The sequence below is a fragment of the Balaenoptera borealis genome (assembly GCF_965194805.1).
Source record: "Balaenoptera borealis genome assembly, chromosome: 4".
Lineage (NCBI taxonomy): Eukaryota > Metazoa > Chordata > Mammalia > Artiodactyla > Balaenopteridae > Balaenoptera > Balaenoptera borealis.
Genome location: NC_138861.1, coordinates 74,560,458 through 74,577,619, shown reverse-complemented (window position 1 = coordinate 74,577,619; position 17,162 = coordinate 74,560,458). Strand labels below are relative to the sequence as shown.

The following is a 17,162-nucleotide window of genomic DNA, read 5'->3' as shown; positions in this document are numbered from 1 at the left end:
CAGAGAGAGAGGCTGCCTTCCGAGGGGCTCCGGATACTGTGTGCTTCGCAGCAGAAGGATGGCCCACTTTCCTGTGCTATGGCTTAGCCAAAGCTTCTTCAGTTTGATTAGACTTCTCAGTCACAAGTTTCGGGGGATATTGATGAAGCGCAAATCTCATTTTTCCTCACCTTTCTAATGCTGGACTACCAGTTTTCCTATGATTATTCACGTGTATTAAAAAAAAAAAAAGGAATTTGAGGATGACATGTAGAGAGGAAACACAAAGATGAAATTCTTTTCCCCACCCCCAGTTTACTCTTGGTGTGAGGGATACCCGAGGTTACCTGTCTCTGTGCGTAGAGAGGGGAACGCTACTCCTACTTTTGAGATTAGGAGGGCCACCCGCATTGTGAATAGGATTGTAATGGTAGCCTGTGCACAAGGAAAGCTAATTCTGTTTCCCTTACCAATGTTAGGATCGACAGAACGAGCAAGGTGGCTTCCGGCATCAGCTGTCCCTAGACCAGAATGGGCACCCTGGAGAAGACAAGCCAATCTGGCATGAAGAGGAGCCAGAGGCGCTGGACTCGGAGGAAGAGAAGCGACGCCAAGAAGAATACTGGCAAGAACTTGAGGCCAAGTGCAAACGGCAAAAGGCCGAAGCGGCAGAGAGGCGACGCCTGGAAGAGCAGAGGCTCCAGGCCCTGGAGAGGAGGCTTTGGGAGGAGAAAAGAAGGCAGGAGGAGCTCTTGGAGGAGGAAGGGGAGGAAGAGGAGGGAGAAGTACAGCTAGAGGCAGCAAAGAGGCAGCGTGAAGAGGCGGCACAGAGTCCGGAAGAGCCAGGCTGCCGAGACCCAGAGCGGAGGGAGCAAGACGAAGGAGGGCCCCCAGAAGCCAAGGAGCAGAGACGCCTGGAGGAAGAGGCGCGGCGCCTGGAGAGACGCGCGCAGCAGGAGGAGCTGGAGGCTCGGGGCCGGCAGGAGGCCGAGGAGCTGCGGCGGGAAGAAGAGGAAAGAGCGTTAGAGGAACTCAGAAGACTGGAGGAGCAGAGGCGGCGGGCGGCCGAGAAGCAGCGGCTGGAAGAGGAGAGGCGGCGGGAGGAGCTCAGGCGGCAGGAGCTGGAGGCGCAGAGGCAGCGGGAGGAGGAGGAGAAACGGATGCAGGAGCTCAGAAGGCAGGAAGAGCTGGAGGCGCAGAGACTGCGGGAGGACGCGGAGGCGAAGAGCAGGCAGGAAGCGGAAAAGAAGCTTCAGGAAGCACCGAGAGTGGAAGAGGAGAATCAGCCGCTGCTGGACCACAAAAGCGGCTTGAGGAGCCCATTTCAGAGCGACATTGCAGAGAAAGCAGAACAGGAACACCTGAAACTCGAGAAGCCAAGAGAAAACTCTGAGGAACCGAGTATTTGGGTGAAGCAGAGCCAAGAGGCCACTGAGCCATCAGGCGAGCAGCCCGGAAAGCAGGGGGATGTTCCCGGGGATCATCGTTGTGGATGGCAGGAAGAGAGGGAAGAAACCAACGCAGAGCCGCCCCAGAAACAAGAGGCCCAGGTGGAAGAGGCGTTGGCTCCAGGAGAGAAGAAAGAAGCTGCCGCTCCAGAAACAGACAGAAAGGTGGAGGAACTCAGATGGCAGGAGGTAGATGAGAGGCAGACCATGCCCAGACCCTACACTTTCCAGGTGTCATCTGGAGGGAAACAAATTCTCTTCCCCAAAGTCAATCTGAGCCCGGTGAAGCCCATGAAAGACGAGGGGCTCGCCTCTGGTCCCCAAGAGCCAAAGGTCCCCAAAGCCAGCCCGGCTTCCCACGCCCTGCCCTCGTCCCTGAGCATCCCACACACGGCCATTCTGGTTACGGGAGCCCAGCTCTGCGGCCCAGCCGTCAACCTGAGCCAGATCAAGGACACAGCGTGCAAGTCTCTTCTGGGCTTGTCAGAAGAAAAGAAGCACGTAGATGTCCCTGCCCTGGAGAACCCACCCCGAGCCCCAGGCGACCCCCGGGCAGGAAGTGGGAAGACCAGGCCCTCACAGGAGTCTCCGAGCAGCATGGCCGCGCTCGCTGAATGGGCTTCCATTCGGTCCAGAATCCTGAAGAATGCAGAGAGTGACCAGCGCGGCGAGAGAGACGAGTCTCGGCCGGGTGATGAACACACTCCCAGGGGCCGATGTGATTCCCGCGGGAACCTCCGGAGGACCCCGCCGGTAAATGCAAAGTTCTCCATTAAGCCTGCCTGGCAGAAATTCTCTGATGGGGGCTGGGAGACCTCCAAACAGAACACGGAAGCGGAAAGCATTAGAAAAAGATCCCTGCCGGGCCCCAGCGAAGAGGCTCGGCCCCAGCTTGCTGCTGCTGATACTAAAGAGCCCGTGAAGGGTGCAGAGAAACCGGGGGCGCACCAGGAGCCAACGGACACCACAGAGGGGTGCAAATTTGCCAAAGACCTTCCATCTTTCCTTGTTCCAAGCCTTCCTTACCCTCCACAGAAAGCAGTGGCCCAAGCAGAACCCGTGGTCACTTCGGACAGCGAGACCACAGGTGGAGTAGGAAAGCCGGAGCCCGTGATGCCAGGTGGGGAGGATAAAGCTTCCCCTTTTGGAATAAAATTGAGAAGGACCAACTACTCCTTGCGCTTCCACTGCGACCAACAAACAGAACAAAAGAAGAAGAAAAAGCACGGCAGCATGGGGGACAGTATCAGTGGGGCACCGTCAGCTCCGGGGAGCACAGCTGGAGAGAGAGAGACAGAGGCTGCGGCCCTCAAGCATGGCCCGTCCCTCCCCCCCGAGAGGAAGCAAGCCCCGGCTCCCTGGAAGGACTCTGCTGAAAGCCCTCCCAGCCAGTCTCCTCTTGCAGCCCAGCCTGGGCCCCCAGCAGCCAGCAGCCAGCCCCCGGCTCCAGAGCGGGACAGGGCAGCAAACAGAACGCCCTTGGCCCAGAAGCCAGCCCTGGCTCCCAAGCCCGCGGGCCAGACTCCACCGTCCTCCCCGATCTCCAAGCTGAGCAGGCCCTACTTGGTGGAGCTGTTGGCTCGCCGGGCGGGGAAGCCTGACCCGGAGCCCGGCGAGCCGTGCAAGGAGGGCCGGGACAACGGGGACCCCCGGATACCCTCAGCCCCGCCGACTGAGGAGAGGAAGGACCAGAAGCGGGATGAGGAGGAAGAGGTGGAAACAGAGAGGAAGCCAGCTTCCCCGGCTCTGTCTGCCGCCCGGCAAGAAAAGCCTTCCGCAACACCCGAGGCGGGGAGGAAAGGTGCGTAACTGTAGGTTGCAAAACTCTGCCTCTGTCCAGCCTGTTGTCCGTGCCCAGGGCCGGAAGTAGCCCCCGGAGCTGGCGTTGGAGCACTTCTTTAATTAGAGCCTGGTGCCCCGTTCCCCAGGTGCCCTCACTTATGGATCATGGTGAGGCTCTTTATTTCTCTTTACCGTTTTGGAAATGTGGACTGACTGTTGCGTGTCTGTAGTTCACACCGTTAATGATCCTTACTTACCCAAGTAATAAGTTGGAGGTGCTGGCACAGACTGATTCGCTTTCGGTTGGCAGTGGAAATTGAAACGTTGTCCAAGTTAATGCAGATGTTATTAATCTTTATGAGGGGCCTGTGCAGTGACAGTAAAGACTGGAGTTTCCTAGACCAGTGTCTGTGTTCTGTCTCTGGGCACTAGCGGCACCCAGGTGGGAAGTTAGGGGGCTTTGGACAGTCCCCCTCAGGAGCCTCTGTGTGCATAATGAAGTTTGTCTCAATTTAATGCACAATGCCCACATATGCATCCTGACCCCACCAGCTTGCCACTGAGAAGCCCTCCGATAAGGAAATTTTAGGGCGACCGTTACTCCTGCCTGCCCCTAGTGTTTCTTCATGCTGGATGTTTGGGGCAGCGTGGTGATCACTTGGATTGGCTTTGGGGCCCCAAGAACCTTCATCTGATACTTTTTCTTTTCTGTTTTGCAGAGTAGGTGGTCAGGTGTGGTTCATAGCCCAGGAAGTTACTCATATTTCTCAGAGAAATTCTCCCCTCAGGTTTTTTAGGGAAGATTTAGGTTAATTCTTTAGGTTTGGGGTGATTTTTGCAGAGAAAAGAGCTGTTTCCCAGAGATGTTGGTTTGGTTACTTGCCTCATGGAAGACGCTACCGTCCTTTATAACCAAACCTTGCTTGGTTTCTTGGACCAGCATGTTGATTAGCAGTGTCCAGACCATATCTCCCTATTGGTTTCTGTTTGTCCTGCCGAAGAGGAACCCATTTTTCAGGTTTTTGTTGTTGTTTTACCTCTGCGCTGGGCTCTGGGGGGATAGCCACGGTAAGTCCCCACAAGCCTGTTAAGATCTGTGCCTTAGTTTCCTTATGGCCTTGTGGGTCTCGTGGACATAAGCCCCATTGGCTTTCAGAGCTAGATGTTTTGGGGGCCTGTCACTCAGGTGGAAGTCTTAACAGATGAGGTTCCAGATGTGGGGTCCAAACCTTTGCTCCTCAGAGAGAGACGGGGAGTTCTGAATTCCCTCCTGGTTGTGGGTCACTCTGCTGGGGATGGGGTTTATGGCGAGATTGTGTCTCAGCCTCTCCTACCCATTTCCATGTGGTTTTTTTTTTCTGTTCCCTTGATGTGTTGAAGTCACTCAGCTAGTTTCTGGATTTCTTTCAGAAGGAATTGTTCAGTATGGGGCTGTAAACCCAGTGTGTCCGTGGGAGGAGGGGAGTTCAGGATCCTCCTATGTCACCCTCTTGAACCGGAACCCCCATTTTCAGTTTTGACATTAGCTTTTGTGCGGTTAGCTTTGGTGGTATCATCAGAGTTCACAGACTGACCCGCTCTATCACTCTCTTGTCTTCTCCCAGAGAAATAACGCTCTGTACTGCTTCTTTCTCTTAGAGAGAATTCTTACAGTTTTCTACCAAAAACTGTTGCTGCCCCTGTTTTCTTTCTCAGTATCCAGATTCTGGGCTAACAGTCTCTGCTAATTGAATTTTTCTTTATTTGGTAGAAAAGAAGCATGAGAGCAAGGACCATATGGTGGTTTCTACCTAAGACCATTGGGGTTTTACACGCTATGCGACTCCAGGCCTGGGCTGACCAACTTTGTTTAATTGAACACCTTATCAGGATAAAAACGTTAAGCCTGGACCTCCAATTTATGTGTCAACTGTATACATACAATACCATCATTAGCTAAAACCCGTGGAGCACCATATGTACTTAGGGTGAGGTTCACTGAAAATACAGTGGATGTAAATCCACATTGCAAATCATGGTGCTGCTTTTTATTTTCTTTGGCCACCTTCTTGTCAGATCTGATTTCTGCACCAAGTATCAGGCAAAGAGCGTGACAGCTCTGCCGTGTTGTTATGCTTGCATTATTAGTAGTATATCCCAATCTGTGGTTTGTTTACTGGAATTTCTTTACACCATTTGTCCATTTCATAACAGATCATCTGGTTCAGAGAAGATATGATATGCCATAAACTCACTGAACTGCTGAAACTCACAATGCAAATAAGCAAAACAAATGAGGACAAGAATGCAAGTCCTCTCCCTGCATCGTATCACAGCACTCCCAGCTTCCCTCCAGAGTCTGTCTGTCTGTCTTTATTTCCAAATTTTTGAAATTGAAGTGTAGTTGATTTACAATACTGTGTTAGTTTCAGGTGTACAGCATAGTGATTCATTTTTTGTGCGTTTTTTTGTAGGTTATATTCCATTATAGGTTGTTACAGGATATTGGGTATAATTCCCTTGTTGCTTATATATTTTATGTATAGAAGTTTGTATCTGTTAACCCCATACTCCTAATTTGTCCCTCCCACTTCCCTGTCCTCTTTGGTAACCATAAGTTTGTTTTCTATGTCTGTTAATCTGTTTCTGTTTTGTATACAGTCATTTGTATTATTTTTTAGATTTCGCATGTGATATCATATAGTATTTGTCTTTCTCTGACTTTTTTCACTAAGCATAATATTCTCTAGGTAAATCCATGTTGCTGCAAAAGGCGATATTTCATTCGTTTTTATGGCTGAGTATCCCACTATATATACACACACACACATATATAAATATATACACATATATATATATATATCACATCTTAAGTCAATTATCTGTGGGGTTTTTTTAACCTTTATTTTTATTTTATTTATTTTATTTTTGGCTGTGTTGGGTCTTCGTTGCTGTGCGCAGGCTTTCTCTAGTTGTGGCGAGTGGGGGCTACTCTTCATTGCGGTGCACGGACTTCTCATTGCGGTGGCTTCTCTTGGTGCGGAGCACCGGGCTCTAGGTGTGCGGGCTTCAGTAGTTGTGGCACGCGGGCTCTAGAGCGCAGGCTCAGTAGTTGTGGTGCACGGGCTTAGTTGCTCTGCGGCATGTGGGATCTTCCCGGACCAGGACTCAAACCCGTGTCCCCTGCATTGGCAGGCGGATTCTTAACCACTGCGCCAGCAGCGAAGCCCAGTCAGTTATCTGTTGATGGGCATTTGGGTTGCTTCCACATCTTGACTATTGTAAATAGTGCTGCTGTGAACACTGAGGTGCATGTATCTTTTTGAATCAGAGTTTTCATTTTTTCCACCATATGTACACCCAGGAGTGGAATTGCTGGATCACATGGTAGTTCTATGTTTAGTTTTTTAAGGAACCTCCCTACTGTTCTTCATTGTGATGGCACCATTTTACATTCCCACCAACAGTGTAGGAAGGTTCCCTTTTCTCCACATCTTTTCCAGTATTTATTATCTGTAGACTTTTTGATGACAGCCATTCTGACCTGTGTGAGGTGATACCTCATTGTGGTTTTGATTTGCATTTCTCTAATAATTAGCATTATTGAGCATCTTTTCATGTGCCTGTTAGCCATCTGTATATCTTCTGTGGAAAAATGTCTATTGAGGTCTTCTGCGCATTTTTTGATTGGGTTGTTTGTCTTTTTGTGTTTCTTCTATTTTTTGGGCGCACCACACGGCATGCGGGATCTTAGTTCCCTGACGAGGGATCGAACCTGCGCCCCCTGTAGTGGAAGCATGGCGTCTTAGCCACTGGACAGCCAGGGAAGTCCCTGTTTGTCTTTTTGATACTGAGTCATATGAGCTGTTTGTATATTTTGCATATTAACCCCTTATTGTTTGCATTGTTTGCAAATATTTTCTCCCATTCTGTAGGTTGAGTTTTCATTTTGTTGATGGTTTCCTTCCTTGTACAAGAGCTTTTAAGTTTGATTGGGTTACATTTGCTTATTTCTGCTTTTTATATCTTTTGCATCAGGAGACTGATCTAAGAAAATATTACTACAATTTACGTCAAGAATGTTTCACCTGTGTTCTCTTCTAGCAGTTTTATGGTGTCATTTCTTATATTAAGATCTTTAAACCATTTTGAGTTTCTTTTTGTGTATGGTGTGAAGGAATGTTCTAGTTTCTTTACATGTAGCTGTCCACCTTCCCAACACCACTTGCTGAAGAGACTCTCTTTTCTCCATTGTATATTCTTGCTTCCTTTGTTGTAGATTAATTGACTGTAGGTGTGTGGGTTTATTTCTGGGCTCTCTATTCTGTTCCATTGATTTATGTCTCTCTTTGTGCTAATATCATGCTGTTTTGATTACTGTAGCTTTGTAGTATCGTCTGAAGTCTGGAAAGGTTATACCTCCAGCTTTCTTCTTTTTTCTCCGGATTGCTATGGCAATTCTGGGTCTTTTGTGGTTCCATATAAATTTTAGGATTATTTGTTCTAGTTCTGTGAAAAATGTCATGGGTATTTTGATAGGGATTGCATTAAATCTGTAGATTGTTTTGGGTGGTATGGCCATTTTTAACAACATTAATTCTTCCAATCGAAGAGCATGAGATATCTTTCCATTTCTTTGAATCATCTTCAGTTTCCTTTATCAATGTTTTCTACTTTTCAGCATATAGGTCTTTCATCTCCTTGGTTAAGTTTATTTCTAGGTATTTTTTTGATGTGATTTTTAAATGGGATTTTTTGGGTTTTTTACTTTTTCTGACAGTTTATTGTTAAGTGTATAGAAACACAACAGATTTCTATTTATTAATCATGTATCCTACTACCTTGCTGAATTCATTTGTTAGTTCTAATATTTTTTGTGTGGAGACTTTAGGGTTTTCTATATTGAATATCATGCCATCTGTAAATAGTGACAGTTTTACCTCTTCCCTTCCAATTTGGATACCTGTTACTTCTTTTTCTGGTCTGATTGCTGTTGCTAGTACTTCCAGTGCTATGTTGAATAGAAGTGGTGAGAGTCTTGTCTTGTTCCTGAATTTAGTGGGAAGGCTTTCAGCTTTTCACTGTTGAGTATGATGTTGGTTGTGAGTTTGTCGTAAATGGCCTTTATTATGTTGAGATATGTTCCCTCTATACCCACTTTGATGAGAGTTTTTGATGTGAATGGATGTTGAATTTTGTCAAATACTTTTTCTGTGTCTGTTGAGATGATCATGTGATTTTTGTCTTTCCTTTTGTTAATGTGGTGTATCACATTGATTTTTGTGTATGTTGAATCATCCTTGTGACCCTGGAATGAATCCAACTTGATCATGGTGTGCAATCCTTTTTATGTGTCATTGGATTCGTTTGCTAATACTTCGTTGAGGATTTTTGCATCTATATTCATCAAAGATATTGGCCTGTAATTTTTTTTGTAGTGTCTTTGTCTGGTTTTGGTATTAGGGTAACAGTGGCCTCGTAGAATGAATTTGGGAGTGTTCCCTCCTCTTCAATTTTTGGGGACTAGTTTGAGAAGGATCGGTTTAAGTTCTTTATATGTTTTGTAGAATTCTCCAGTGAAGGCATCTGGTCCTTGACTTTTGTAGGGAGGTTTTTTTGTTTTTTGTTTTTAAATTACAGATTCTATTTCACTTCTAGTGTTCAGTCTGTTCAAATTGTCTGTTTCTTCTCGACTCAGTCAGCAGGCTGAGAAATTTTTCTAGAAAATTTTTTATTTCTTCTAAGTTGTCCAGTTTCTTCTAAGTTGGCATACAACTTTTCATAGTATTCTCTTATGATTTTTTGTTTCTGTGATATTGGTTATTTTTCCTCTTTCATTTCTTATTTTGTTTATTTGAGTCCTCTCTCTTTTCTTCTTGTTTAGCCTGGCTAGAGGTTTGTCAATTTTTGTCTATCTTTTCAAAAAATAAGCTCTTGGTTTTATTGATCTTTTCTATTTTTTTAAAATCTCTATTTTATTTATTTCCTCTCTAATCTTTATTATTTCCTTCCTTCCACTGACTTTGGGCTTTATTTGTTCTTTTTCTCATTCTTGTAGGTGGTAGGTTAGGTTGTTTATTTGAGGTTTTTCTTGTTTATTGAGGAAGGCCTGTATTGCTATCAACATCCATGTTAGAACGTCTTTTCTGCATCCCATAGATTTTGTAAAGTTGTGTTTTCATTTTCATTTGTCTTGAGGTATTTTCTGATTTCTTCTTTGATTTCATCATTGATTGGTTCTTTAATAGCATGCTGTTTAGTCTCCGCATTGTTCTTTTCCCGTTTTGCTTTCTGTAATTGATTTCTAGTTACATACTGCTGTGGTCAGAAAATACGCTTGATGTAATTTCTGTCCTTTTGAAATTGTTGAGGCTTGTTTTGTGACCTAGTATGTGGTCTTTCCTAGAGAACTTTCTACATGCATTTGAAAAGAATGTGTATGCTGCTTTTTTTGGATATAGTGTCCTGTAGATATCATTTAAGTCCAACTGGCCTAGCGTGTCATTTAGGACCTCTTGCCTTGTTGATTTTCTGTCTGCAAGGTCTGACAGTTGATGTCGGTGGGGTGTTAGTCTCCTACTATTATTGTCTATTTCTCCCCTTATGTCTGTTAGTATTTGCTTTATTTATTTAGGTGCTTCTATATTAGGTGAGTATATGTTAACGAGTGTAATATCCTCTTCTTGTATTGATCCCTTTATCATTATATAATGCCCTTCTTTGTCTTTCTTTATGGCCCTTGTTTTAAAGTTTATTTTGTCTGATATGAGTATTGCTACCCACCCACCCACCCTTCTCCCCCCTCCCCCCCACCCCCCCGCCGCTTTCTTGTTGTTTCCACTTGCATGACATATCTTTTTCCATCCCTTCACTTTATGTATGACTTTTGCCCTGAAGGGGGTCTCTTGTAGGCTGCATATTGTAGGTTCTTATTTTTTTTTTATCCAATCAGCCACTCTATGTCTTTGATCAGAGCATTTAGTCCTTTGACATTTGACATAAAGTAATTACTGATAGGCATGTACTTATTACCATTTTAATCCTTGTTTTCCAATTGTTTTTATAGTTTTTTTGTTCATTTCTTCTTCTTTTTGTTTTTCCTTTTGTGGTTTGATGATTTTCTTTTGTAGTATGCTTCAGTTCCTTTATTTTTGGTTTTCATGAATCTATGGTATGTTTTTGATATGTGCTTATGATGGAGTTCCTATATGTTGACCCATAACTGTATCTACTTGCTTTAAACTGATAGTCATTCAACTTCAAATACATTTTAAAAGATCTAGTATTATACTCCCCTCCCTCACATTTTGTGATTTTGCTGTCCTATTTTACATCTTCATGCTTATCCTTTTACTGTTTATTGTAGTTATAATTGCTTTTACAATTTTTTTGTTTCTTTGTTAGTGTAAGTACTGGATTATTTAGGTGATCTTCAATCCTTACTCTAGGTTCGCCTTTCCTATCATGATTTTCCCTTTCCTACAGATCCTTGCTTCTTTTCTATTTAGAGAAGACCCTTCAATATTTCTGTTAGAGTAAGTTTAGTATTGCTGAATTCTTTTAGTTTTTGCTTGTCTGAGAAATTCTTTATCTCTCCTCCTATTCTAAATGATAATCTTACTGGGAAGAGTATCCTAGGTTGCAAGTTTTTCCCTTACAGGACTTTGAATATATTATTACACTCCCTTCTGGCCTGCAAAGTTTCTGCAGAGAAATCAGCTCATAGCCTTATGGTGATTCCCTTGTAAATGAGTCTGTTTTTCTCTTGCTGCCTTTAGAATCCTCTCTCTAACTTTTGCCATTTTAATTATGATATGTCTTCTTGTGGTTCTGTTTGGATTCATCTTGTTTGGGACACTCTGAGCTTCTTGTACCTGGATTTCTGTTTCCTTCTTTTAACTTTGGGAAGTTTTCAGCCATAGTTTTTTCAAATACATTTTTAATCCCCTTCTCTCCTACTTCTCCTTTTAGAACCCCTATTATGCATAGGCTGGCAAGTTTTATATATACCATAGGTCTTGTATGTTGCTCTTTTTCTTTTTTGCCACACCACGCAGCATGTGGGATCTTAGTTCCCCAACCAGGGATTGAACCCAGGCCCCCCCCCCCCCCGACACACGCACACATTTGTAGTGCAGAGTCTTAACCACTGGACCACCAGGGAAATCCCAGTTGCTTTCTTTTTTTTTTTTTTTTTTTTCATTTGTTTTTCTGTCTGGTGTTCTGATTGGGTGGTTTCCATTATTCTGTCTTCCAGGTCACTTACTCTTCTGTGTCATTTGGTCAGCTATTCATTGCATCTAGATTACTTTTTTTTTTTTTTTTTAAATCTTGGCAATTGAATTATGTTTTTCATTGGTTCATCTTTGTAATTTCTAGTTCCTTGTTACAGTGATCTGCATTTCTATTAATAGTCTTTCTTAATTCAGTTAGCATTTTTATTACCACCTTTTTGAACTGGGGTCTGGTAGACTAGTGAGCTCTGTTTCATTATTTGTTCTTTCAGGGAATTTCTTTTGCTCTTTTAATTGGGAGTAGTTCTTCTGCCTTTTCATTTTACTTAACTTTATCTGTCTCGGTGCATGTAGGAGAAACATTATCTGTTGTGGTCTTGAAGGAGTGTTTTTACGTGGGAGCATCCCTGTGTAGATTATGTGTGTCCAGTGTCTTTGGTATGAGGCCTGGTTTGATATGGATGCCAGCCATGCCTTTCCTCAGGGTGTGCTGGCCGTTATCACCTTGAGAAAGGGTGTGGTTGGTGTTGGGGGATCTAAAGCCTATGCAGGGTGTGAGATGGGACTTCCTCTCTGCTCTGTGGCTCTTGCCACCCCGATAGCAGTGAGGTGTGCTCCCCAGTTGTTGGAGTAGCCTTGTGGGTTGGGCTCGATCAGGCTCTGTTCCCCTTTAGTGTATGCCCTGCCCTAAAGGAGGGGATTGCTGAAGCGAGTGAGGCCCACGCATCCAGAGGACCTGTGCACCTCCTTTGTAGGCGTCCACGGCTCTGCTCAGATGCAGCCCAGGGTTATGTCCCTTCCCCTGTTGTGTTCATCCTCCATCTGGTGCAAGGCTGTGGTGTGGAGTAGGCTGGGGCTGGGGATCCGGGTGTTGTGGCTGCAGGAATTGAGATGGCCATGCTGCCACCAGAAATCCGGGCTGCCTCTGTGGCAGTTTTCTCCCAGGACCTGTCTGCCCCAGATCCAGAGCCAAGCTGCAGTGTGGAGCGGGTGGGGCACTCTTGCTAGGCTGGGAGACAAACTGTGGCATGCTTCTGTGGGGCCGCCTGAGCGCACACTGACAGTGACCACCACCCCACCCGGATCACACCCAGGGCCCCCAGTCTGTCTGTGTAGCTAGACTGAGTCTTTCCCCAGGGGGCCAGTTGGCCCAGGTTTCACGCCACGCGGCGGTGTGGAGTGAGTGGGGCTGGGGTGTTCACCCAGCTCAGACTGGGGAGTGCGGCAAGGTGGCAGCCACCAGTGCAGAGTTCTCTCCACCATGATTGTTGACCAGCCAGTGCATGCACACTCCTCACGAGTAGAGTCTAGGCTTCTCCAGCCCTTCTGTCTGTCCCAGAGGTTCTCCCGGCAGCCAAGGGGACTTGTCTCCTCCATGTACAACACTAGGATTGGGATGCCCAGTCTGTGGCTCAACCTGCTGGCTCCCCAGGGCAAGGGTCCGCCCATACAGACCTTCTCTTCCTTTCAGATCCCCCTCAGGGGCAGGGGTCCCAACCCTATGCCTTTTTTTCCATCCTACCCAGTCACGTGGAACTCTTTCTTGCAGCTTTGGTTGTATAGGAGTTCTTCTGCCAGTTTCCAGCTAGTGTTCCATGAACAGTGTTCTGCATGTAGATGTATTTTTAATGTGTTTGTGGCAGGAGGTGAGAGCTCTACATCTTCCTACTCTGCCATCTCGATCCCTCCCCGCCTCCAGAGTCCTTAAACATACCATTTGTTATACACGGCCTTCTGATACATGGGCTGAGTGAGGTGTCTGCATCTGGGTATTCAGAATTAGAAAAGCTTGATTCTATTATTTCTAGATTTTAAAATAGGTAAATAGAAATTTTAATCTTTTCTTTCTTCACTCTCAGTGAATTGCCTTGCACATCCTTTAAGGCAGACACACACATTTTTTGGGGGACACCAATTTAGAAAGAGGTCTCCATTCCCTAGGTGGAGCTCAGCAAGGACCAATACATGGGACAAGGCACTGGGAAGGCACTGACTGAACCCACTCCAGTGGGAATGGAAATAGCAATAATAATCCCCCAGTGTCTTTCCTCCAATGCTTTGATTATAGATATCACCAGATATCATCTCATTCTGAGATTCTCACCTCCTTCCAATGGGTAGAACAGATACTAAGTAGTCCTTTCTCCAAGAAGTGACCTACAGGAGCAGTGATTAGATGCCAGGAGGCACTTGCTCGTCTCCCCAGAACCTAGAGGGGGGAACTTCAGTGGGCTGGCTGTGGTTCTCCTCATCCAGTGAGTTTAGAACGAAAGAGAATAGGTTTAATTAAGCATTGTCACAAAATAAAATTTTAATTAGACACTTTGAACTCCCCCATTAAAAAGATTATGCGATTAACAAAGAACTTCTCTGTCTTTTAAAACCTGGACTTAAGTTAGGGATTTTACTGTTTCGGAAAATTTCAACAACAGTCATCCTTTGTGCTTAATCACTTACAAAGTGCTTTTGTTTACAGCATCTCATTTAATCTCACAGCACATGTGGATTGTCCTGGCTCCATTTTACAGATGAGGACATCAACATCCAAAAAGTTAGGTGCCTTGCCTGCTCCTCGCAGTCGTAAAACCTGGATGAGGGGTTCTTTCCCAGGTTAAATGATCTTCCCATTTGTTATCCTAGGACTTCTTGCCGTAATTCTCACCTGGTATTTGTGAAATGCTGTAATTAAGCCTTTAGAAACACTTTTTACATAAATGTTCTTAATGTTACTTCTTGGACTGAATGACCATAGTCATATATTTGTTCCAAAAAATTGTTCAAAAATTCCACAGAATTTAGCAAAACCTTGTTTTATTTATTTTATTTTTTGGGGCTGTTTTTAAAAATCTGATCTGTGATTCTCATTTTTCCCCCATCTCTTGGATAATATCTTGGGCATAATTCTTTCAGTCACTTTTACAAGTTTTTTTTATTGTGGTAAAAGATACATAATGTAAAATTTACTATCTTAACCATTTCTCAGTGTATAGTTCAGTAATGCTACATTCACATTGTTGTACAACCAATATCCAGAACTTTTTCTTGCAAAACTGAAACTCTATATCCGTTAATCAATTCCCGTTTTCATCTCCCCTAGCCCCTGGCAGCCACTGTTTCACTTTCTGTCTCTATGAATCTGACTACTCTAGATACCTTATATATGTGGAATCATGCAGTATTTGTCCTTTTGTGACTGGCTTCTTCCACTTAATATAATGTTTTTAAGGTTTGTCCATATTGTAGCATGTGTCAGAATTTCCTTTTTTTTTTTAATTAATTTTTATTGGCATATGGTTGCTTTAGAATGTTGTGTTAGTTTCTGCTGTACAGCAAAGTGAATCAGCTATACATATACCTGTATCCCCTCTCTTTTGGGTTTCCTTCCCAGTTAGGGCACCACAGAGCATTGAGTAGAGTTCCTTGTGCTATACAATAGGTTCTCATTAGTTATCTATTAGAATTTCCTTCCTTTTTAAGGCTGAATAATATCCCATTGTATGTATACACCACATTTTGTTTATTCATTCATCTGTTGATGGACATTTGGGTTGCTTCCACCTATTGGTTATCGTGAATAGTGCTGCTATGAACATGGGTGTGCAAATATCTTTTCTAGATCCTGTTTTCAATTCTTTTGGATAAATACCCAGAAGTGGAATTGCTGGATCATATGGTAATTCTATTTTTAATTTTTTGAGGAACCACCCTACTGTTTCCATAGTGCCTGCACCATTTTATATCCCACCTGCATCACTCAAGTGTTCTAATTTCTCCACATTCTGGTCAACGCTTGTTATTTTCTGGGAGATACACACACACACACACACACACACACGTGCCATTCTCACAGATGTGAGGTGATACCTCATTGTGGTTTTGATTGTATTTCCCTGATGATTAATGATGTTGAGCACCTTTTCATATGCTGTTGGTCATTTGTATGTCTTTTTAGGAGAAATGTCCATTTAAGTCCTTTGCCCATTTTTTAATTGGGTTTTTTAGTTGTTGTTGAGTTGGAGTTCTTTCTATCTTTTCAGCTACTTTTTGATAGTAAAAAGTCCTCTAGGCACCTTTAGTAACAACTATCTCATGTTAGTAATTAATATGCTGCCTCCAGTGTCATAATCAAACTCCAAACAGTATTTCAAACTAAGTGTCTCCCTCCTAATTTGGCCTGCTTTGGGCTGAAACGCCTAAAGTGGGGATGCAGGCGTGGTCGACTTCTGCCCTTCCTCCTGGCCCACAAACAGGCTCCATAGCTGGAGCGAAGGAAGGGAGAGAGGTGAGGCAGCAACGTTCACTGCTCTTGGGGGATGTTCAGTGTTGATTCTTCTGTGTGTTCCTCAGACCTCTCATGTGCCACCTGGGCTCTTTCTCCTCCTGCAATTCCCTTACTTCAGTGGTGCCTCCTCCAGGCAGCCCTGGGTCCCTGCTTCCCCTCCAGACTGCCCCTCTCTCCCCCATCCACATGGCTAGCACCTGAACCTCAAGCATCACTCAGTAACAGATGTCTTCCCAGCACAAACGCCTCTTCTCCAGGCCCCTGGCAGCCACTGTCCTTGCCTTTGGACTTTTCCTGGTGTGAATAGAACCTCAAGTCTGTGCCCCACAGACTCCAGGAGTTTGTCTGAGTGGTCTCATTAGAGATCCTCTCACTTGGCTTAGCCCCCTTTCCTCTGCTGGGGAGAGGACGTGGGAACACACCATGCTCCAACAATGTTTTTCAAAGAAATTCTCTACTCTGGCTGCTTCTGCCTCAGCTCTGATTTTCCTAGGACCTTGAGGTGGCTGTTTTGGTCACCTCGTTGGCTAGTCCTGAGTAGGTGATCAAGCACATCACTTCACAACACGGGAGTAAGTGCCATTTATTATTTGTTACGACCTTTTGGGGCATCCCTGGCTGAAACTCAGGCATGAGTCCCATTTTAACATCCTGTTTTCTGTTTATTGATCCCCAACTACAATCCAGACCTGTTAGGCCCTTAATACATATTATGTTACAGCCTTTCAAAGAGTCTGGTCCATAACTCCAGGATGTACTATTCAAACTACAGATCTAAGAAGATAAAAATCTGGCTAGAGATTTATCTTTTCAAATTATTTTAGTCAACTGTAAGTTTAGGCAATTATACTTTAAAGGTATTTCGACCCTTGTGATAAACCCAGTCAAAGTTGTTGGCAGGAAACTGGCCTGTTGCTTGAATGACCTTCCCAAGCAAGTTCAGGTGAGACTCTCTTTTACATAACTGCTTTAAATGGAAATCACTTAGATCTGGGGAATTTGGTTTTTAGCCATTTTACACACAGGTGTTACACAGCCCTTGAGTAAAAAGGTGAAACTCATTTTGTTCCAATGTACGTAAAGCTTCTCAGTTAAGCAGAATGCTCGAAGTGGTAAATATTTTTTGATCTTCTGGTTAACTAATCAAAAACTCCTTTCAGTTTCAGTTTTAGTTTTTTAAAAAAATACTTCTGAAATGTGTCGGTTTTCTTTCCGATGTTAGATCATAACTGAATCCTTATTTGGTTAGGAATATTACAATTCACAAGGCCCATTATAGGAATTCTTTGTACAGCATTATAGATCTAAGAGTTGTAGAAAATTAAGGATCTGCCTGAATTTTTGTGCTTGAATTCCCAATTCGAACTTATTTTGGTTCTTTCTCCTCAATATGACGTTCACTTAACTGAAAGCCCTGTTTGGTAAGGTCTGTATCAAAGTGTAGACTTCTGTTTGGTT

At 44.3% G+C, this 17,162-nt stretch overlaps 1 protein-coding gene and 1 long non-coding RNA gene across 4 annotated transcripts in view; one reads left to right on the top strand and one right to left on the bottom strand.

Annotated features, from left to right (window-relative positions):
• Positions 1–17,162, bottom strand: part of LOC309627954 — a 467,251-nt gene that overhangs the window by 178,432 nt on the left and 271,657 nt on the right. The window lies entirely within an intron of this gene.
• LOC309627834 (bifunctional phosphoribosylaminoimidazole carboxylase/phosphoribosylaminoimidazole succinocarboxamide synthetase) overlaps positions 1–17,162 on the top strand; it is a 384,443-nt gene that overhangs the window by 246,620 nt on the left and 120,661 nt on the right. For all 3 annotated transcript variants that reach the window (XM_082390052.1, XM_082390053.1, XM_082390054.1), the window contains one exon: positions 459–3,228. In XM_082390052.1, the coding sequence (XP_082246178.1) occupies positions 459–3,228 (2,770 nt within the window). The remainder of the gene's footprint in view (positions 1–458; positions 3,229–17,162) is intronic.